This window comes from Myxocyprinus asiaticus, chromosome 34 (assembly GCF_019703515.2).
Source record: "Myxocyprinus asiaticus isolate MX2 ecotype Aquarium Trade chromosome 34, UBuf_Myxa_2, whole genome shotgun sequence".
NCBI lineage: Eukaryota > Metazoa > Chordata > Actinopteri > Cypriniformes > Catostomidae > Myxocyprinus > Myxocyprinus asiaticus.
The window spans coordinates 8,444,348-8,468,986 of record NC_059377.1 but is presented as its reverse complement, the minus strand read 5'-3'; the positions used below and the strand labels follow the sequence as shown (position 1 = coordinate 8,468,986).

The 24,639-nt window shown below is 37.8% G+C and overlaps 1 protein-coding gene and 1 long non-coding RNA gene across 5 annotated transcripts in view; one reads left to right on the top strand and one right to left on the bottom strand.

The window, feature by feature from the left end:
• Positions 1-24,639, top strand: part of LOC127424853 (low-density lipoprotein receptor class A domain-containing protein 4-like) — a 167,931-nt gene that overhangs the window by 105,366 nt on the left and 37,926 nt on the right. The window contains exon 1 of one of the 4 annotated variants that reach the window (XM_051670345.1): positions 13,294-13,797. The exons of 2 other annotated variants lie outside the window; for them this stretch is intronic. In XM_051670345.1, coding sequence (XP_051526305.1) covers positions 13,689-13,797 — 109 coding nt within the window. In that variant the 5' untranslated portion in view covers positions 13,294-13,688. Of the gene's footprint in view, positions 1-13,293; positions 13,798-14,756; positions 14,913-24,639 lie in introns of those variants that run through there. One more of the 4 variants, XM_051670346.1, reaches the window with a different exon arrangement.
• On the bottom strand, positions 6,849-17,709 carry LOC127424867 (uncharacterized). Its single transcript, XR_007894534.1, has 6 exons — positions 17,293-17,709; positions 14,748-14,906; positions 14,531-14,668; positions 8,832-8,890; positions 8,677-8,722; positions 6,849-7,273 (listed from the first exon to the last, which is right to left on the bottom strand). It is a non-coding gene; the product is annotated as an uncharacterized LOC127424867 (long non-coding RNA).

Here is a 24,639-nt window from a genome sequence, read left to right as displayed (position 1 = left end):
TATATATATATATATATATATATATATATATATATATATATATATACACAGTGGTGTGAAAAAGTGTTTGCCCCTTCCTGATTTCTTATTTTTTTGCATGTTTGTCACACTTAAATGTTTCAGATCATCAAACAAGTTTAAATATTAGTCAAAGATAACACAAGTAAACACAAAATTAGGATTTTAAATGAAGGTTGTTATTATTAAGGGAAAACAAAATCCAAACCTACATGGCCCTGTGTGAAAAAGTGTTTGCCCCACCTGTTAAAACATAACTTAACTGTGGTTTATCACACCTGAGTTCAATTTCTCTAGCCACACCCAGGCCTGATTACTGCCACACCTGTTCTCAATCAAGAAATCACTTAAATAGGACCTGCCTGACAAAGTGAAGTAGACCAAAAGATCTTCAAAAGCTAGACATCATGCCAAGATCCAAAGAAATTCAGGAACAAATGAGAAAGAAAGTAATTGAGATCTATCAGTCTGGAAAAGGTTATAAAGCCATTTCTAAAGCTTTGGGACTCCAGAGAACCACAGTGAGAGCCATTATCCACAAATGGCGAAAACACGGAACAGTGGTGAACCTTCCCAGGAGTGGCCGGCCGACCAAAATTACCCCAAGAGCGCAGCGACGACTCATCCAAGAGGTCACAAAAGACCCCACAACAACATCCAAAGAACTGCAGGCCTCACTTGCCTCAGTTAAGGTCAGTGTTCATGACTCCACCATAAGAAAGAGACTGGGCAAAAATGGCCTGCATGGCAGAGTTCCAAGACGAAAACCACTGCTGAGCAAAAAGAACATTAAGGCTCATCTCATTTTTGCCAGAAAACATCTTGATGATCCCCAAGACTTTTGGGAAAATACTCTGTGGACTGACGAGACAAAAGTTGAACTTTTTGGAAGGTGTGTGTCCCATTACATCTGGCGTAAAAGTAACACCGCATTTCAGAAAAAGAACATCATACCAACAGTAAAATATGGTGGTGGTAGTGTGATGGTCTGGGGCTGTTTTGCTGCTTCAGGACCTGGAAGACTTGCTGTGATAAATGGAACCATGAATTCTGCTGTCTACCAAAAAATCCTGAAGGAGAATGTCCGGCCATCTGTTCGTGACCTCAAGCTGAAGCGAACTTGGGTTCTGCAGCAGGACAATGATCCAAAACACACCAGCAAGTCCACCTCTGAATGGCTGAAGAAAAACAAAATGAAGACTTTGGAGTGGCCTAGTCAAAGTCCTGACCTGAATCCTATTGAGATGCTGTGGCATGACCTTAAAAAGGCAGTTCATGCTCGAAAACCCTCCAATGTGGCTGAATTACAACAATTCTGCAAAATTCCTCCACAGTGCTGTAAAAGACTCATTGCAAGTTATTGCAAACGCTTGATTGCAGTTGTTGCTGCTAAGGGTGGCCCAACCAGTTATTAGGTTTAGGGGGCAATCACTTTTTCACACAGGGCCATGTAGGTTTGGATTTTGTTTTCCCTTAATAATAACAACCTTCATTTAAAAACTGCATTTTGTGTTTACTTGTGTTATCTTTGACTAATATTTAAACTTGTTTGATGATCTGAAACATTTAAGTGTGACAAACATGCAAAAAAAAAAAGAAATCAGGAAGGGGGCAAACACTTTTTCACACCACTGTATATATATATATATATATATATATATATATATATATATATAAGGCAAAGTCCATTTAAGTCTGAATGATTGGGATGAATCAAAGTTTCCAATGCTAATTGTAAGGGAACCGTTTATTGTACCCGATTCATTTACATCAGGGGGGCTAAGACTTCTATGGCATGAGATCTACTTTTTTATTATGCTATAGCAGTTAGATTTAAATACACATTGTAAGCATGTGTTGTCACGATACCAACATTTTAGTAGTTGGTACCAATTCCAGTGAAATTTGACGATTCTCAATATAACAAAACTAATACCAATTTGTTTATTAAAACATTCTCAAGTAATTATTCAAGTCATGAATTAATTCATGTCAACTAATCCTGTTCAAAACGCAATTACAGATATGTTTAATTAATTTCTTACTATAGTTGAAATTCTAAATACACATATCGGCTATGTACTTCTTACTAGTAAAAATTACATTTTTAAATATAAATAATTACATTGTTACTAGTGCAAATGTACATTCCTGATATCAACAATTCAGTAACAATTAGTAAAAATGCAAATTTTTGATATGTGGAATTTGTTATTTGACTAGTAGCCATGTTAGATATCTGTAATTGCGTTTTGAACAGGAGTGATTGATTGATCAAGTGTGAAATTCTACTAGTGAAAATGCAGTTTCAGATATCAAAAAGTACAGCTTTTACTAGTTTAAAGTATATTTTTGATATCAAGAATGGGTATTTCCGTGAATAATGACGTCATTTTTTATAAATAATGTTTTTACTAGTGCAATGCTAATCATACTGATATCAAGAATTTGCATTTTTACTAGTAGTAATTCCATTGCTGATATCAAGAATTTGCATTTTTACTAGTAGTAATTCCATTGCTGATATCAAGAATTTGCATTTTAACAAGTGACAATCAAATTATACAGTGGCAAGAAAAAGTATGTGAACCCTTTGGAATTAGCTGGTTTTCTCCATTAATTGTTCATAAAATATGATCTCATCTTCATCAAAGTCACAAGTACATACAAACACAATGTGATTAAGATAACAACACACACACAATTATAATCTTTCATGTCTTTATTGAACACATCCCATTAAACATTCACAGTGCTGTGGAAAAAGTAAGTGAACCCTTGGATTTAATAACTGGACGATCTTCCTTTGGCAGCAATAACCTCAACCAAGTGTTTCCAGTAGCTGCAGATTAGACCTGCACAACGTTCAGAAGGAATTTTGGACCATTCTTCCTTACACAACTGCTTCAGCTCAGCCATATTCTTAGGATTCTTGGTGTGAACAGCTCTCTTGAGGTCATTCCACAGCATCTCTATTGGGTTAAGGTCTGGGCTCTGACTGGGCCACTCCAAAAGTTGGATTTTCTTTTTTTGAAGCCATTCTGTAGCAGATTTACTTAGATGTTTAGAGTCATTGTCCTGCTACATCATCCAACTTCTACTGTGCTTTAGCTGGCGCATAGCCACCCTGACATTATCCTGTAGGATATCTTGATAAACTTTTAATTATCAAGTGGTCCAGGCCCCGAAGCAGCAAAGCAGCACCAAATCATGGTGCTCCCTCCACTGTACTTCACCGTTGGGATGATGTTTTCATGTTGCTATGCGGTGCCCTTTTTACACCATATGTAGTGCTGCATGTTCTTCCCAAAAAATTCAACGTTAGTGTAGAGCCGAGGAGGGTGGGGCCGGGCTGGAATGAGACACACCCGGTCCCCAGTCAGCCTGATGGGGTGCGCGAGGGATAAAGGCGGCCAGGGACGACAGTCTCCTCCTTTCCGGGTTTCGGCACCAGTGTAAGGGGGTTTAGTGGAAAGGAGGAGGCGAGAACCGGCTTGGCAACTTAAATAATAATTTAATAAACAACTTAAACAAACACACAACCAAAAACCACACAGTACAGCTGCCTGCAATTCTCTCTCTCTCTCGAGCTGTCGCCTTTATCCCTCGCGCGCCCCATCAGGCTGATTGGGGACCGGGTGTGTCTCATTCCAGCCCGGCCCCGCCCTCCTCGGCTCTACACTTAGTTTCATCAGTCCACAGAACATTTTCCCAGTAGCATTGTGGAGTGTCAAGGTGGTCTTTGGCAAACTTCAGGCATGCAGCGATGTTTTTGTTGGAAAGCAGCGGCTTCCTTCGTGGTGCCCTGCCATGGACACCATGTCTGTTTAGTGTTTTCCATATAGTAGACTCATGAACAGAAATGTTTACCAATTCCAATGAATCCTTCAAGTCTTTAGCTGTCAATCTAGGGTTCTTTTTTACCTCATTGAGCATTCTGCGGTGTTCCTTTGAGTCATCTTGGCTAGACGGCCACTTCTAGGGAGAGTAGCCACAGTGCTAAATCATCTCCATTTATAGACAGTTTGTCTAATTGTGAACAGATGAATATCTAAACTCTTCAAGATAACTTTTTAACCCTTTCCAGTTTGATGCAAAGCAACAATTCTTGATTGTAGGTCTTCTGAGATCTCTTTTTTGCGAGGCATGGTCCACGTCAGCAGGTTCTTCTTGTGAATAGCAAACTCAAAATGTCTGAGTGATTTTTATAAGTCAGAGTAGCTATAACCCACACCTGCAATCTCCTTTCAATAATTGGATGTCAGGTTTGCCAACTCTTGACTCTAATTAGCTTTTGTTGACGTCATTAACTTAGGTGTTCACATACTTTTTTCAACTTACACTGTTATTGTTTGAATGATGTATTCAATATGTACAAGAACAGTACAATAATTTGTGTGTTATTACTTAAACAGATTGTGTTTGTACATTGTTGTAACTTAGATGAAGATCAAACCAGATTTTAAAACAAATAAATGCAGGTAATTCCAAAAGGTTCACATACTTTTTCTTGCCACTGTAGATATCTATAATCCATATCCTGCACATGATTAAATTTTGAAAGGTATTGCAATAGGTCATTCCCTGATTTGTATAATTCCTTTAGTGATTCAGGTTTAACAATGCAGACAGCGTTTACAAATAAACCACACCACCAGTGGCCACAATTCATTTTAGTGAATTCTCCCTTGGTGTCAATGGAAAGTCCTCACAAGAACATGATCAAAATGTGTGTGTGTGTGTGTGTGTGTGTGTGGAAGGGATTTTCCTTATGTTACTTTCATTTTTCTTATTCTTATCATATTGTCCAGACAGACTGTAACATATATCAGTCTAAACAAGAAGTTCCTGCATGTTTCCATGCAAATGAGCCCCATGTACTGTTATGAACACAATGGACGCGGTGCAGCGGTTGTTTTAACTGTGAAATGTTGATCTGTGCTGATGTGATGGTTGACAGCACTGTGATTTAGACTTCCACCTGAGCAATCACAGGTGCTGTAACAGAGCCAGATGGATGTGTCTGTGTCTCAGCCATAAGGAGATTGGCCTCCGGGAACAGGCAATATGAGTCATCCCATTGAAAAGAGTTTGTGGCATGAGCTGATATTGTAAGAAGGCTTGATTAGAGTAAGGTAACTATGAAATGTGTGCCATGTGATTTAGTGTGAATGATTGCAGCTTTCCTTTCTTTTATTTTGGCAACTGCTGTCATTAGTGGTGTTTGCTAAGGCACCAGTCCCCGTTTACACTTGGTGTTTCAGCAATCAGATCACAAGAACATTGCTAACAGTGTTAGGGAGTAGTAAACGAAAAGTAGCCACGCTACTAACTTTCAGTAGCGTGACAGTACCAGTAGTTCAGCTATTTTCATAATAGTGTAGCCTTTCCTGTAATAAACTACATTTTCCAATAAGTTATGGTGTAGCGTCACAAAATGCTACATTTATCACATTGTATTGCGAACACAACAATGGAGCCGAGGGAGTAACAAAACTCTCACCTAAACCGTCCTCTCTCTTATGTAGCGCTGGAAAGACCAAATTATTTAAAGGGATAGTTCACCCAAAAATAAAAATTCTCATTTACTCACCCTCATGCCATCCCAGATGTGTATGACTTTCTTACTTCTCTTAAGCACAAATTAAGATTTGCACATAAAAGGACATAAAGGCAGCAATAAAGTAAACCATAAGACTCCAGTAGTTAAATCCATATCTTCTGAGGTGATATGATTGGTGTGGGTGAGAAACAGATCAATATTTAAGTCCTTTTTTTTTTTTTTTTTTTAATAAATTCTCCTCCATGCCCAATAGGTGGTGATATGCACAAAGAACATGAACTGCCAAAAACAAAATAAGAAGAATGTGAAAGTGAATGTGGAGATTTATTGTAAAAAAGGACTTAAATATTGATATGTTTCTCACCCACACCTATCATATAACTTCTGAAGACATGGATTTAACCACTGGAGTCGTATGGATTACTTTTATGCTACCTTTATGTGCTTTTTGTAGCTTCAAAGTTCTGGTCACCATTCACTTGCATTGTATGGACCTACAGAGCTGAAATATTTTTCAAAAAATCTTTGTTTGTGTTCAGCAGAAGAAAGAAAGTCATACACATCTTTGATGGCATGAGAGTGAGTTAATGATGAGATAATTGTAATTTTTGGGTGAACTATCCCTTTAAATGAGTCAGTTCTTTTGGACAGTTCAGGTAAATGAACCAGTTAAAATAACCAATGTCTTAATTTATAGTGAGTCGGTTCATGTAAATGAACTAATTTACATAGAGTAAATGATTCACTGATTCACCTGAGCTCCGTGCAGCCTTATAGGGACTTTATAGCTAAATATTATATTATTTGCTGCTGTTTATTGCTGTATTTCTATTACATATTTTCTAGTTTTATCAGTGTTTAAGTATAAATGTATGTTCAATTTAATGTTGTCACCCTGTTTATTTAGCTCTTATGAAATTAACCATGGTTTTACTACAGTAAAATTGTAGTAACCATGAAGCAGTTCGCCATTAACTTACTGTAATTATTACAGTATGGTTTACAGTATTTATACTGTAAAAGGAGGTCCAACTAACTGTAAAATATTGTTACAAAGATTTGCTGTTACACTGTAAAAAATACAGCACTTTACTGTTTTCTTGTGCCAGTAATGTACTGTAAACTATTACAGTGTGAAATTTACTGTAATTTGCTGGTAACTTTCTCCAGTTTATTTACTGAATAAAATATATGCACATATTATAGAATTACTGTATTTCAAAAATGCCAGTAAACAAAGAAAAATGGCAACAAAGTGTAACTTCAATAAATGTTTTATTGTTCAGTGGATCTTCAAAATGCTGCCAAATCATTAAAATCAGTTATTTTTATTGTATCATAATGAGCTACATTCCCACTCCTTACAGTTTCACTTAGAGCTTTAAATTATTTAAACATTTCTGTATGTCCATACTAATAAACCACAGGCATGTAAGCATTTTCATTCTTGCAATGACATTTTAACTTTAAGATTGTTTTATTTTATAGTTATTCACTTAAATACTTTCTTACATAAACTCTCCTGAGCACAACGTACTCTGCTGTTGTAGATTAATAATTTTGCAAACTTGGATCCCTGATGAAGTAGGCGACACGAGGATTCAGGTCAGAGTTCTTTCTTTTCACAGTCTTGCCACTTCTGTTGGTGATCTGGAGCACTTGCTTTTGTCTGGATTGATTCTCACAATGAACCTTTAAATTATAAAGAAATATTCTATATACAAAAGACAGTTTGCTTTGCTATGTATTTCCTTAATGTCGCTATTGCTTTATATATGTAAACTAGGCAGAATATTGTACAATTACAAATGATGTAATTCACTGTAAGGCATTTTAAAGGAATAAATCATCCAATTCCTTTAGATTCATAATTTTCTCACCCTCATGTTGTTCTAAACTTGTAATTTTATTTTTCTGTGGAACACACAAGTAAAATTTTTGAATAGTTTGAATGATTTTGGTCACTTTTTTTTTTTTTTTGCAATTACAATAAAGGGAAACTGAACGTTTTAAGCTTCAAAAAGCACCATAAAAGTATAATTAAAGTTGTCCGAATGACTTGTGTGCTATATTCCAAGTATTGTCTAGCCCTTAAATAGCTTTGTGTAAGAAACAGACAAAAATTAAAATAGTTATTCATTCATAATCTTCCCCACCAGTGAGCTATTTACTGCTGTGACAAAGTCAGTGAGTTGAACTCAAGAACCTGATCAATCCAATTTCGGATGTAGTATAGAGATGTATGGACTACTTTTATAATACTTAAATGGTGATTTTGCATTCTTGCAAAACTTTAGTCCTATTTACTGTAATTGCATGGGGAAAAAATGACCAGCAAAATCTTCAGATTTTGAGATTTCATGTTATTGACATAGCCAACACATTTGACTTTATTAATGGTTTGAGCTGATAGTGAATAACAACTTAAGTTTCATTCTGTTCATCACACAAAGTGATTATATCAACTTGGGATATGATGCACAAGCCACATGGACTAATTTTTTGATACTTGGATACTTTTTTAGTTTTAAAGTGAGGAACTATCCATTGCCATTGTTATGAGACAGCTTGAGATATTCATTAAAACATCTTTTGTGTTCAGCATAAGACAGAATATCATATGGGTTTTGAACGACATGAGGACAAGTCAATTATGACATTTTCATTAAAGAATTTTCATTTTTGGGTGAACTATTCCTTTAATTTTGCCATAAGTATGAACCCTACTCACCTCTACCAATATACTATAAATAGCTTTGTAACAGATTAAATATTATGGCATATTAAAAAATGTGTTTACCTGTAACTTTTCTTCTGCCATAGAACACAAAATATGGTTAGCACATGTTTAGTTGCTCTTTTCCAAACAGTGTAAGCATGCAGTGACCATGGCCTGTCAAGTTCCGAAAAGGCACCATTAAATTAGTCCATATGATTTAAGCACTATATTCCAAGTGTTCTAAATACATATGATGGCTTTGTCTGAGATGCAAACCCAAATTTGTAATTGTTAGCTGAAAATCAGATAGTTTACTGAGGAAGTACAGATCACATTAATCGTTAATACACCTTATTCATGTTTTAAGGGATCTTACCCAGCATGATCAGCCTTGGAGTACTTGGCAAATCTGTTGATGTGGCCTAAAACACACAAACACACATATTAAGACACAGTTTGTAGAAGACACATTTTTTTCTAACTATCAATTTATAGCATGGATTGTCAATTGTAAAAATGTAAAATACTTACATCTGCTAAAAGGAACAGTGAATCATCCTTTATTTCCTACTAAGTCATCAAATAGGTATCTGGCAAGACAATAAAAAGCTCAGGCCTCTGCACAGATAGATTTCTTAGAAGAACATGTATGCTTCCTAATAAAGTGTAATGAAAAGGATGACCTCAAACAAAAATATTTATTTTTACCGTTTCTATGTGGACATTAAAATTGTCCTATCTCTAATATGCTATTTTAGGTTTATGCAAACATGAATGTACAGCCCTCATCGAATCTTGAATTCTCGTCATGTTCTTTAGACACCGTCTGCAAGCAGTGTTCTCTTTCTGGAGACCATAAATGCTTTTAGTGGGTAAGCAAAGAGACACAACTTGGCAAACCTCAGGTTTTTGTGTACTATATACCTGAATGCCCGTGCAAAGTGAAGACACGATTTAGGCACACATGTACGGAAACACAGAAAGCCTGCAAAATGATGCCACGTGCACACTAATACACTTGCATTTCGAAAACGCTCTCCGTTACCGCATACTTTGGAAACGATGATGTTAGGAAACTGAAAACTTGTTAGTGTGGACCTGGCCTAATTTTGCAGGCTTTCTGTGTTCTGCAAATGTGAACATGCATGGTAATAAACAGTAATAAACTGTTTAATAAACTCGCTCTACAGTAATAAACTGTTCATACAGATGTAGCCAAAAATATTGGCACCCTTGGTAAATATGAGCAAAGAAGGCTTTGAAAAATGTCTTTATTGTTTATCCTTTTGATCTTTCATTCAAAATATTCACAAAAATTGAACCTTTAATTGAAGTAAACAAATTAAATGAATATTTTTCTCCAAAACATGTTTGTCACAATTATTGGCACCCCTAGAAATTCTTATGAGAAAAAAAATATATCTGAAGTATATTCCCATTTATATTTTTAAAAAACTTTAGTGCACCTGTGTGACAAGGAACATGAAATTGTTCAGCCAAGACTTCCTGTTTCACAGGGGTATAAATATGAGGTAACACACAAGCCAAATTCCCTTAGTCATCCATCACAATGGGTAAGACCAAAGAATAAAGTTCTGATGTGCTGCAAAAGGTTGCTGAGCTTCACAAAATGGAAAAAGGCCATAAAAAAAAGATATATGACCATTTCCACCATCAGTGCAATAATTAACAAGTTATAATCAACTGGAGATGTTACGAATTGGCCTGGAAGAGGACGTGTGTCTATATTGTCTCCACACACAGTGAGGAGGATGGTTTGAGTGGCCAAAAATTCTCCAAGGATCACAGCTGGAGAATTGCATAAATTAGTTGGGTCTTGGAGTCAGAAAGTCTCCAAAACTACAGTCAGACATCACTGACATCACAACAAGTTGTTTAGGAGGGTTTCAAGAAAAAAGCATCTGCTCTCAGTTTGCCAGACACTACTGGAACTTCAAATGGGACAGGGTTCTGTAGTCAGATAAAAAAAAAGAAAATAGAGCTTTTTGGAAGCAAAAACCAAAGATGCACACAGAGAAGAGTTTTGGTGCGCGCAGAGAAGTAGCCTTATGGAAAAGTACCTCATGCCCACGGTTAAATATGGTGGCGGATCTGTAATGTTGTGGGGCTGTTTTTATGTCAGAGATCCTGGACATGTTCGGACCTGACTGTCTCTGCCAGAAAGCTTAAAATGAGCCGTGGTTGGATCTTGAACACACATAAGAACACACATCAAAATCAACACAAAAATGGTTTACTGACCAAAAAATCATGGTTATGCCATGGCCATCCCAGTCTCCTGACCTGAACCCCATAGAAAACCTGTGGGGTGAACTGAAGAGGAGATTCTACCACGTGAACCTCGGAATTTGAAGGATCTGTAGGGATTCTGTATGGAGGAATGGTCTCAGATCCCCTGCCATGTGTTCTCCAACCTCATTATGCATTATAGGAGAAGACTCAGTGCTGTTATATTCGCCAAGGGAGGTTGCAAAAAGTATTGAATAAATGGGTACCGATAATTGTGTCACACATATATTTGACAACAATATTTGTTTTTTGATTAAACTTGTGTTGAGTTTGCAATTGTTTGATATCCATTAGAGGATAGATTTCTGTGAATTTTTCGAATGAAATATCAAAAGGATAAACAATAAAGACATATTTTTCACAGCCTTCTTTGCTCATATTTATCAAGGGTGCCACAACTGTATTCCAGTGAAATACAGCCCAATTTACAGAAATTGCTGACAGTGTAGTTTTGGGGGTGAGCTCTTGACTTGGGCCAGTAAGTAAACACATAGCAACCACATAGCAACACCCTGGCACCCCTTACATGTTCTTAAGAAAATGTATACAATTTTATTTTTCTGTCAATCTTTGTCATAGTAGGCTTTATTTACAGTACATTACAGTGTAAAATGTACAGCGTTTTTGGACACAAAGTTATATAATTAAAAAGATTCTCCTGTAACATAATGAGGTGTGATGAGGTTGTCATAAACTATGCTTATCTGTCTGACTTCACAGTGACCAGCTCGTGGGGGAAGTAGTCTCACCGCAAATTTCATCTTATCATTGTAAATATCCTCACAGCTGCTCTTTCACACATATATGTTACTGCGACTTGTTCTAGAACACTTTAAACCATCACACCATGAGTGAGAGGTCACAGGAGAAAGTCAGCCACAAACACAGGTCACTCGCTCTTGCCACATTTAAAGCAATGCAGTGGTGTCGTGACACCAGATGCCGCCAGAGGGCGTTAAAGTAAAGTCTGCGTCTCCAGTACAACTGCAGACATAACAAGGCCAATTTTAACTCTCAAGTCCAGCAAACAGTTCTTAAACTCACAATAGTTAAATGGCGAATACGTTTCATATTAATAAACACGACTGAATTGAGCCACATGGCCTTTGTTTTTTAAACATAAACATTTCTTTGTTTAGTCTTTTATTACAATTAGTGTCAATAGTGGCCAGAAGTGTTTAGGGTGAATCTCTCGAAAACATGTCCTGGTCACATTTAAAATCAAAATCATCACAGAAATGAGAGTCATCATAAAATGTTTGGATACATTACAGTAATGGGAATATGGGGGCATTTAAATAGTTGTTGAGAATCCATAGAGGTTTTAGCTCTTTTGTAGTATTATTTATGTTGTTTTGTTGCAAATAATTGTTTCATGTGATGTCACTATTAGGATGATCTTTGTCCCCTTTGGTCAAGATGGACCCTGTTAACACTATCTCAGTTTTACTTCTGCGTGTGCAACTGAAGTACATGTGTCTATGCATTTCTGTGGAGAAATACGTTTATTTAATGACTGACCTAGAATCAATTCATTGAGTCAATTCAAATAAAATTATTAAGTAGAAACAACAAAATGTAAATAGCACATCTGAGTTAAGTCTACTTGCATCAAATAACCTTAACTTAAATAGTTAATTCTACATGATCAACAAGTTAAGTGAACTTAATTACACAAGTTTCGAAGACGGCATTACTCAATTCAATTGAGGGGGGCATCCCTCCTCCTTCCCGGGTTTCGGCACCAGTGTAAGGGGGTTAGAGGGAAAGGTGGAGGCGAGAGCCGGCTTGAGAATATAAATAATAGTTTAATGACCAACTTAAACAAAACACACAAACATAAACACATGCAGGGCAGCTGCCCATAGTTCTCTCTCTCTCTCCCGAACGGCTGTCCCCAGTCGCCTTTATCCCACGCTCGCCTCATCAGGCTGATTGGGGTCCGGGCGTGCGTCATTCTGGCCCGGCCCCGCCCTCCTCCGTACCACATAGGGTTTTCAGTGTAGATAAACCCTCATATATACATAGTATACTGTAATGCAATGTTTTTTTTAATATATATTATTTAAATCAGCATAACTGTGTTTATTACGTTTAATATATATATATATATATATATATATATATATATATATATATATATATATATATATATATATATAAAACATCGTATTTCTTTGATTGGGGTGAAATGTGACCTGGACAAGTTCTTGAGAGATTCACCTTAATGCTCTTGGCCACTATGTCTAAGGAAAGACAAAATAAAAAAAGATATATTGTTATATCTCTTGTTTTATAAACCTCACACTTAGTATGACTTTAAGATACTTTAAGTGTTTCAGATACGTTCTGGGGCCACAGTGTTTCACAAACCCAGTTTACTTCACTTTGCCCACTCAGCCGGACATTCCCCACACCAAAGTGTCCCGGATATATTTATAGACTGCAGACAGTTTGGGAAAGAAGGGGGGGGGGGGCGGTCTGACACATCTGCTGAATATCTGCTAGACTGTGGGGTCAGCCCAAGGTTAAAGCCTCTTCAATGCCTGCCTTGATTGGTCGTGGCTGGCACTAATGAGTGTGTGTGTGTGTGTATGTGTGTGTGTGTGTGATTCTATACATACACACTATCCCTGTGAGTGTAGAGCAGCCTCTCTCTCTCTCTCTCTCTCTCTCTCTCTCTCTCTCTCCCACCATCGCCATTGTCAGCGCCAGTCTCCCCTCCCACTGCTCCTGTCTGTCTGTCTGGAGCTGCTCTCCTCTAGGAGGTGGGAGGCGCAGCAGCAGGAGGAGGAGGTGGGGTGTGAGCCCGAGACCGTCACAGAAAGCTATTCTTCTGAATGAACGCAATAGGAATAGGCTGTCAAGATGCGGGGAACGTATTTACCGTAGTCGAGCAGCAGCAAATGCGTCGGGAAGCGAGCGAGCGTGTCATGAGGCGCGCGTGAACCGAGAGGCCGACACTGATAGCGGGGTACTGCTGTGGAAGTGTTTCACGTGAGGGACGCGGCCGGCGCCCCCACCCCCCCTCCCCCTCTCCTCTCCCTCCGTCCCGTCCCGTCACTTCCCCGAGCCCCCATGCGAAACATCACGGACCCGGACAGCAGCTCCAGCAAAACCAACGCCAACTCCAATGACCCATGCTCCTGCAACTGCACCCTATCCCAGCCACAGGGAATGGATATATGTAAGTAGGGCGGGTTTGATGTGATTTGTCTAAACCGTTTGCGAATGGAACGCGAATGCGAAACATTTTCGAATCAAATGGAACGTTTGAATGTGCGACCGTTTTCTACTGAACCTGGTTACAGTGTAGCAGTTCCAGATTCTAACGTTCCATTCCACTCCATCCGCATCCGAAATGTATCAAATGGAACTCTTTATGCTTTTATTATTATGAGCGCGAGCTGCGCGCACATATCAAACGGTTGCAAATTAGCGGTTCATCTGAAGGTTTTTTTACATTGTCAGGTTGAGTTAGTGTATTATGTGACCGTTATCTGTCAGTGTTTCACTTGCACACCCCTCAAATTTGGCTGTGGCGTATTAAATTATTCATTCAGCCCCCCCAAAATGCGATGTGTTGGTCAGAAATGCCTTTTACATAAGCCTCGTTGTATTTAAACAGTTTCACCGATGAAATATAATAATACAAGTGCTTGTTGACGATGACTCAAGACGTAGAACTCAATGCATTAGTTAGTGAATATTGCTTGTGTTGCTGTTGGGGCTGCGCACATATTTCTTTAACTCTTCTGCCATGTTCCCAGACCAGATGCACTTATTCCCACCATTAATGTAAACTTTGACCACATTTTACCTTAATATTCGTGTTACATGTGAACTATATGTACTTCATATGTAGCTAATGCTCCTATAACTAGTAATATGTGACATGGACACTGTATTGTAAGTGTTACCAAAGCTGCATGTACGTCTGCTGGTGTTATTGCTGGGAATTGGTCCACTGCGGGCTGAAGCGGGCAGACAGTCAGTCAACCCTTCCCCCACCTCAGTCCAGACCGTCTTACTCAAGTCCGGCTCAGATTCTGGGCTGTCTGAATCCACAGAGGACAAAAGAACCTGTTATAATCAGCACTGGCTAATTCTGACACAAATGGGATGAAAAAAGTTTACCCCGTCGTTCAGCAGAATGAGCCCTCTTCTTAAAGGCGTCTGGTAGACAGCGGTGATGTCGTAGCCCAGAAACTTTTCATCTGCTCGTGGACTTGAAGTACTTTATGTTCTGTTAGATGGATGACGCATGTGTAATGTCCCTCCGCTATGATGTCTACACTAGAGGTAATTGCGGAAAAGAGAGGAATTTTTTGTGTATTTAAAAAAATAAATTGAGACGCAGGAGAAATTCGATTTTGTAGATGGGTGAATTTCACAAAAGCATGTCCAGATCACTTTTCACCCCAAAAGGAAAATCATTTATTTAGAAAGTGAAGCATATTTTAAGGACCATTAAGATTTGTTTTACTTTTGAGATTTTGTGTTATTCCCATTAAATTTGCATAAAAAAAATAAAATAGAAAAAAATCATCATAAAGGCAGTGCTACAATTACAACCATGATGTATAATTATTGTACAATGGAAATAATAAACACACACACACACACACACACACACACGTGTGTAAATAGGGATGCACAGATGTATTGGCCAATTATTGACCAAATTAAAACCATCTGCATATTGGTCATAAGCAAGAAGCTGATTTGAAAAACAGGTGGTTTATATTTATACTTAAAGGTGCATTTAGTTCTTGTTCATGTCATCTTGGACTTACACTGACACCTAGTGGCGTGGATGCAGCATCATTCAAACGCAATAGTTTTCAGTTACTGATGCCAATGTAAAAATTCACAATTCACAGTCAGCCATGATTACTTTATTCAATGAGTGAAAGTGTCAAATAACAGGACGGTTACTGAGATTAAGCGAGTAGTATTCAGCTGGTCATGTGATTCTAACATGGCAGCCCCCATGTGTGGACCCTCTCCATGTAGAATAAAACAGCTTTTATAAGGTTACTGATATGACTGGAGTCTTCATTTTAATGTGAGTGCTCATGATTTCCTACATATGTATTAAAATTACAATTCATTTCTTAAGGAGTACAGCTTTTTTAATGAGGACAAAATTACTTAGTGCACCTTTAATTACATAACTTTACTGCATTTTATAAAGTTTAAAACTTCTTTCTGTATGTAGTATAAAGCGATACCTACCAAAATAATAATTGTAATTTTCTATCATAATATGTCAAATGTGATTTCTGTTGTTCAGAACTGCAAAAACAAAAGCGCGAAAATGTTTTAGAAGTGAAAAATATCTTTTTTTTTTCACATCCATCATCATGTTGTAATTTTTTGTTGTTTTGTTTAAATAATTTATATATTTGCATATTTTGTATCTTGTTTTTGCATTGTGGCCTGTCTTATGTTCAACAGATCCAGTCCATGTTCAGTGAAAATTATTTATTGTTAGAACAACAAAATAGCTTTTGTACCTCTTTGTACATTTTAAAGCACAATTCCTAAGCAATACAGTGATCTGATGACAAAGTAAGGCGAGTAAATGGCAAAATATTAGTATCGGCCAATATTCTTTTTTCTTCTTCTTAATATTGCTGTCTGCCAAAAATTTTCATCGCTGCATCCCTATAAAAAAAATGACATTACAGTAATGAGAATACATTTCTTTTGCATTACAGTAATGATAATATTTGGGGAAAATATGCAAAAGTCTTAATGGTCCTAAAACAGGCTTTAATTTTAAGCAAAATGTATTTTTTTCTTTCTTTCTTTTGATTTTCGAATGAAATATGAATTGACAGGTTCGCGAAGTCCACCCAGAAAATCCAAAGCATATTATTCTCAGTTTGTTAAATAAATTTGACGCGTTACTGTTTTTCAGATTAATTTGTCTCCCATGCTTACTGGGAATCTATGTTTTTATTCATTCCTGTGCCTAAATGTGTATGTGCACAAATGTGTTAGCAGCACGTGTATGTGTGAGTGCATTTCTGGGTTTGCGTGTCTGTGCTGTGGCGTTTGGGACGGGGTGTGCAGACAGTGGAATGCCTGGTGACTTGGCACTCAGATTCTACTGCAGTGCTGGCCGCATTCAGGGCTGCTGTTCTAGCAAGGCTGGGAAACTGGGAGAGCCCGTGACACAAACACACACACACTTGTTGGTGCGGCTATCCTTATGAGGACTCTCCAAAGACATAATGATTTTTACACTGTACGAACTATAGATTCTATCCCCTAACCCTAACCCTAACCCTACCCCTAACAAAAAACTTTCTGCATTTTTACATTTTCAGAAAAATATAGTTTAGTATGTTTTTTAAGCGATTTGAATTATGGGGACACTAGAAATGTCCTCATAAACCACATTTATTACATAATACCCTTGTAAATACCAGTTTGTAACCTAAAAAAATGTCCTCGTAAACCATTCAAACCTGTACACACACACTCACAAAAGACCACCATTCAGGGAACAGCTCGCAAAACTTAGACAAATAATCAGTGCAATATTAGCTTAAAAGGATAGTTCACCCAAATAATAAAAGTATCTGTCATCATTTACTCTATTGGCATGGCGAAACCGCATGTTAGGTAATTTCTTTTTTATGGTGAACTATCGCTTTAAGCATTGACTCACCTCAAGTGCATGCCTAGCTTGCAGTTTCATGAGTCTCCTTCCCTGTTGTCTTTTCCAGGTCTAGCCCCATTTTTGCATTGTTCTGTTTGCTGTTTTAGGCGCAGTCCGCGTCTGAGGTTTTGCGAGCTAAAGGCTGCTTATCTTATCTGACAAAGGCCTAACAGCATATGGCTATTTTAAATGAAAACAGAACCCAGCTATAAATAGAGCGCCGTGTGGAACTGGCATACAGTAGCTAGCCGTGCTGCACGCAAGAAGAAATACCCAACCATTGCTTATTCTTTTTGGAGTCTTCCTCTAACACACCAGTGGCAGCACACACAGGGTTAGTGTAATCCATTTCCAGTGGGGCAGCAGCCAAAGTCAAGCACCGGAATGGAGAAACAGGATATTGGTCTGGCATTTGACTTCCTAAGGCGTTGAAGCTCGTTTGTAACAAATACTCAGGGGACAAAAACACCATCCTCGTCAATATCTGATCTCTGCATCAGTTTGGCACCTTTTTGATTTCCATTGGCGGGCCAAAGCTTGGCACAGGCAAGAGGGTGAGGCCTGAGATGGGACACAAGATTTGAGTGTTTATTGTCAGAGGGCAGAGGTTCTGTCTGCGTTGTTAACTATTTATTACAGATGCACCCTGTATAAATCTGGTATTAAAAGTTTAGCATGGGAGGATGGTGTTTTTTTTTTTAACTTAACTCTTTGTTTTAAAGTGTTATTACAGTTAGAGCAGTTCTCTTATTTTAATATGTACACTCACTAAGCAATATGAGGAACACCTATATACTTACTTATTAATGCTTATTCATATCTAATCAGCTGACAGGAAGGCTATGGTAACTCAGATAACCACTCTGTACAATTGTAGTGAGCAGAATAGCATCTCAGAATGCACAACACATCAAACCTTGAGGCGGATGGGCTACAACTTTATTAGGATCATAGCGTTCCTACTAAAGTGCTCAGTAATTGTATGTTGTACGTGTGAATGGTTTGGAGATTTGATTCAAATCTTAAACTAAAGCTTTTAGGACAAGAATTATGGAAATATCTAGTTATAGATCAAAACATATCAGCTAGGCCCAGTTGATTGGCCAATATTTGGCCATTTTTAGATTATAGCCGTCAGCAGACAAAACTTGCCCGTTCGGCCGATCAAAAAAAAACTATTGGTTCCCAAAATTCGACCGACAGCCTTGTCAATGGATAATGCACAATTTACAACATAGTCCATAAGATATCGTATGAAAAGGTACGACTTTTATTCCCATAGAGACCAATCAATCAACAAACAGAATACAATACAGGCATAACATTTTAGATAGCCTGCTATCCAACACTTCATTTGAAGGAAAGGAAACATCTGAAAACAAATTTGGTTACTCATTCCATATTAATTTATGCAATACAAATGACTGATGTTTGTCAATAACCCGCTTCCCTCATCTCATTTTACACCCCAGTGTTTCCTTTTTTCCATGCTACACACAAGTTATTTTCCTGCTAAAATCATGGTTAGGTTTTGGGTTTGGGTGAGGAGTTAGACTTTATGGTTGGGTTTAGGTTTGGTTTGGGTTAAACTTGGGATTTTTATTTTATTATAATTGGTGGTTGGTTTGTGTATTTTTCTCTGTGAGAGTAAAAGTTACAATTTCATGATCTTGTACTATTATCACGACTTATCATGAAACCGGGTTGACAATTTCTAAACTGTGTTTGTGAATTTTGAGACGCAAGTGTTTTTTTGGGGGGGATTTTCTCCCCAATTTGGTATGCCCAATTCCCAATGCACTCTAAGTCCTCATGGTGGTGTAGTGACTCGCCTCAATCTGGGTGGCGGAGGACAAATCTCAGTTGCCTCTGCATCTGAGACAGACAATCCGTGCATCTTATCACGTGGCTTGTTGAGCGCGTTACCGCGGAGATGTAGTGCGTGTGGAGGCTTCAGGCTATTCTCCGCGGCATCCACGCACAACTCACCACGCACCCCACTGAGAGCGAGAACCACATTATAGCGACCACGAGGAGGGTAACCCAACGTGACTCTACCCACCCTAGCAACCGGGCCAATTGGTTGCTTAGGAAGCCTGACTGGAGTCACTCAGCACGCCCTGGATTCGAACTTGCAACTCCAGGTGTGGTAGTCAGCGTCTTTACTTGCTGAGCTACCCAGACCTAGAGACGCAAGTGTTAATTTTATTTCTGAAAAATTCTATTTCTAAAAAGACCTGATATCTGCATCTGATTTCAGCCTAATCAGATCGATAACAATAATATTTGTAAAATAAGGTCAGCAATATATCCTTAATATTTCTGTTTCAGTTATTATTTTCACCAGTTCCTGACTAAGTGAAATTGCTGACAATGTGTCGGTTATTCACATGGTGTGTGTATGTAAGTGTTTGTGAGCCGAGCAGTTGTGTGAAGTGTGTGAACACACAGGACGGTCAGTAATTGCCTTGTTAGAGAGGTGTCAGTCAAACAACCCTGTGGGCACTAGCACACTATCCAATACAATATGCATGTTGTGCTGCACACTTCCTCTCCAGCACTGCTTCAGGGTAGGCTCAAGGTCACACCCCTGCCCCCGTAACCCCGGGCAGGGCAATCAAAACTTTATAGGCCCAGCTCGGCCATAATACAGCTCCATCCAATAATCTAATGTACCTAATGCATGAGCTCAGGGGGCGTGTTTGTGCACGTCTGTGGGCGAATGTGATGAGGTCACGCCGGAGGTCAGCTGTCACCCCCTCTTGCTAATCTTTGTATGGGCTGCTTCGCACCGAGGAGGGTGTGTGCACACTGGGTATCACGTCAAAGGGGTTTCGAGGCACACACAGGGGGAGGGTCAGCCTGCTGAGGGGTAACTAGATTCTTCTTTTACAACACTACTAAAATGAAATGCACTAAAACGCACCATTCCATTTCTGTACGATCATTAAATATCCTGAAGAGCTTCTCCACCTGATGTAATGCGTTGCTTGGACTGTGACATGAAAACGTCCAACTGTGACTAGCAGTGTTAGGGAAACGATTTTGAAACTGTAACTTCTTTAGCTTCAGTCTTCTCATATTTTAAAGTACATTTACATTTATTCATTTGGCAGACGCTTTTATCCAAAGCGACTTACAAAAGAGGAAAACATAAGCGAATCATCTTAGGAGACAGTGGTATAAAAAGTGCTGTATTACAAAGTATCACTAGCATCAGAATAGTATTCAAAACAGAATAAAGTAGTTAAAATACAGATAAACCAGGCTTCTGAAAAAGTATTTAGTTACACTACAAGCTACTAACAGAAAGGAACTTAACTACATTGAAGCTGAAGTTTGACATTTCTGTGGCAATTGTAAAAATAAGGATTGTTTCAAACGCGTTTCCCGAACACTCCCCCCCGACCTTCCGTTGGTTGAGCCAATGTTGCTGTGTCGGGGTTGGGATGCTCAAACAAATCAAGGAATGTTTTGAAATTGCCACAGACTTATCAGGGGAATCAACCTACAAATGACTTAATTATCTCTGCATTTTAAGCTGGGATAGAAGAAAGGATTTTAACATCGTAAAATTGACACACTTCAGCTTTAAGGGGGAATTGTCTTTTTAAATACAGTATATAACAATTGATATTATTTATAATTTAATCAGAATGATGAACTATGAATAGACAATCTGACAACATTAAACTTAGATACAGTTACACTAAATACAAGTAAAAAGCTAGGACACACACTTTTTATCTTAATTAGTGTCAAACACAGTAATTAACAGAAGCATTTTAACTTGATAAAAAAAGAAGTGATTGGAACTGGTGATTTTTTTTGTTTTTTTTTTTGTTTTGTGGAATTGGAATGAATTTTTTTTTTTTTGTGAAACTAGAATGAAATCTGACTTTACAGTGCCAACTAAAAGAGAGAGGAGAATTTAAAGAAACATGGTTTATTGTTCCCTCAGCTCACTCGGTTGTAGAGCCATGTGCACATTGTGACATTTCAGTGATGTAGTGTTTTCTTTTGTTTTTTCTTTCTTTTTTGCACTACAGCTAAAAAAATAAATTGTTACTAGAAAAGCCAGCCTATTCTCATTCAGATTACATGACTGTGGCAACATTTTTGCAAAATGTTATTATGTGGTTACTTACACGTATTACTGCAGTTCTGTTGTGAGATGCTAAAAGCAAGTTACATTTTCTCCCAAACAAATGAGGTTTTTAAGGTTAATTATCTATCAGGTTTTAAATCAACAAAATTAGGGCTGCACAATTAATCGAAATAAAATCGAAATCACGATAGACCTTGTGCGATTATTAATTTGCAAAGGGCTTTGATTTAAATAAATAAATAGTCTGCTCACTTCAAAGTTGATTTGCGCTGCTCTGTCCAGTCTATATTAAGTTAGAGCATTTTAACAGTGTTTTCAGAACTGTTCTGTGCTCCACAACTCTATCTCATGCTTACAGTAAGTGAAGTTACAGTGCAGAATTATTAGTGGTAGGGTTGGGTATCAATACAAATGCTCTCGATTCGATTTCGATTCGATATCGATTCAGATGAGTATTTTTCAGTTATAATGTCCGTTTTGCTTACATATGAAATAAATTCTCTCCCAGCTAATTCTGTGAATTATACAGGGGACCTTCTAACTAGGTACAGTATGAAAATATTAATTTTACTAATTATATTTTCTTAGTTTTTTATCATTTTGTTCACATTTGAGCTTTTTAAAAATGAACAAATCCATGTATTTAATCAATAAATATAATATTATTTTGCATATATTATATTTTGTTACATTTCTATTGTTAAATTGCATATTTGTGTACTATTTACAGGTATTAAATTGATTTGTTGAATATGTGCTAAAACCGGTACTGTCTCTTTAAAGGAATCCCGCATTTCTTTAAACAGCGTCTGTAAATCAGCGCATGTTAACGAGAGAGACCAGAATGGCTTTATCTCATCTGTGCTATGCCTGATTAGAATGAATTGTTTCTTTTTTTGTTGTTTATGATCAACAACTGACTTTAAAGAACAGAAAGGGTATTATAAGAGACATTATTCAGAGACAAATGGGTTGCGTGGATCTCGTCTTTGGACAAACATCACACGGAACAACTTTTACTCTCAACACGCAGTGAAAGGATCTCGCTGCTGAATACTAAACCACTAAACTACACAATTCATTCACTGGTGAGTGAAATCGAAACATTTACCAGCCAGTTGTCATATGTGTAAATTTTTAGTTGCATTGCGCAAAATTTGATCTCATACGCAAATGATTTCCTCTCATTGTAGTGGAGGATTGTGCACAGAGTTAAAGATCGATCTTGGGATTTAAGAATCGATATCGAGATCATTCAAATGAGATCACAATGCATCGGAAAATCAATATTTTTATCCACCCCTAATTAGTGGGCTGAGACCTTATCAAAAAAATGGATGGGTACAATTTGAAAACGAAGAAGACAGTGTTTTTTCTTTATTTCACTGTTTATAGATTTATTTGTTTGGTTGAATAAAAAAAAGTTATCAGTTTTGTTCTTTTTAAGAGGACTCGGGTGTGAAAACCCCAGTAGCCTTATGGCAGTTTAACGTGAAAAACATTACCTTTTTTTTTTTTTTTTTATATCATAATCACAGTTCAAATCGCAATCACAATATTTTTCAAAATAATTGATATATGACTTTTTGTCCAAATCGTGCAGCCCTAAACAAAACCTTCCTACCTCCTTACCCTAAACCTTAAACCTAAACCTAACCGATAGTGTCATAAAAAGCATATGTAAAATGAAAAATGCAATTGCTAAAGCAACCACGTCAATTTGTGGTGCTTCTATGACACTTTTGGTTCATGTGTCGACTCGCACAATGAGCTACCGCACAATTTGGTTGCACTCGAACGAGTTTGTAAATGTAGGAATAGTTACATGATTCTATGAGACCAGGTTGGGAAAAACCCCTCTGTTTTAAAAACACTACTGAAATTGTAGTTACTCTAATTTGGTAGCATTACTACATGTAGTAGGGATAGTTCACCCAAAATAGAAAATTCTGTGATTATTTACTCGCCCTCACACTTGCATTGTATGGGAAAGAGTAGCATCAACATTCTTCAAAAATGTTCCTCGTATTTCACAGAAGAAAGTAAAGTCATATGGGTTTGGAACGACATGGGGGTGAGTAAATGATTACAGAATTATAACTTTTGTGATTTTGCAACCTTTGTTTGTTTGAGCCGGGTCATTTCACCACAGTATTCCGGGTGTCTTTAGAAGGGCAGAAAGGGAGCAGTTCCCAAAGTGCTTACAGAGGGGTGTCACCCTCAACTCTTGCCAGTGATGAGCATTGCCCTCTGACAGCAGCAGCTGATCCTCACCCTGCAGCACTCAGTCAGCCTTGACATTGGCCATGGTCCCCTCCTTTGTGTCTGCCCCCCCTCCACACACACCCTGTGGGATTCATTCCCCACGACGCCCCGGGGACTCTTCTCAGAGGAGAAGGGTAGTCATGCAGGGGGTTTTGCATGCCCTGTGGGGAAGGAGGGGTTGTGTGTTCATATGGGTCTGACGGAGACGTATAAATGGACAGATCCCATGTATGTATTCATGCTGTGTGATGGGGGTGTGCTGATAATGCCTAGAGTTTAAGAGTGCACGTCTCTTGCTTGTGTTTGGCTTTTGTGTAGCTGGAGGAACAGACTTGTGTCTGATGTCAGTCCGTTTGTTTGTTTTTGTTTTTGAGAGTTCATTTCCTGTAGGCAGTCACATACCACAGAAACAAATGTGTGTTGTTATTAGCATAATCTGAGGTTTATATTTTATTTGATAGATTGAACATTTTTAATATACAGTATTTTTTAAAAGGACATCAGGAACTGGTTTAAGGTTCTAACTAGTGGTCCACCAATGTAGGTTTTTCAGTAGCCGATACCAATATCTACAGAGCAGAGTAAGTCGATGGTAGGGCTGAGTATCAACACAGATGTCCCAATTTGATTTGATTCCAATTTTGATATGATTTGATTTGATTCTGATTCATTTGGGTATATTTCAGTTATAATGTCAATTTTGCTTACATATGAAAGAAATTCTCTCTCAGCTAATGCAGTAAATTATACAGGAAACCTAACTTGCTACATTATGAAAATATGAATTTTAAAAAAGATCAACATGGCCCAAACTTTACAGTTCTCAATTGCTGTTTATTTAATAGATAAATCACAGCCTAATCAATACAATCAAAACTGAAGTAGATTTTAAAGGAATAGTTCACCCAAAAATTATAATCCTCTCATTTACTCACCCTTAAATTGTCTCAAACTCGTATGAATTTCTTTCTTCTGCGAAACAC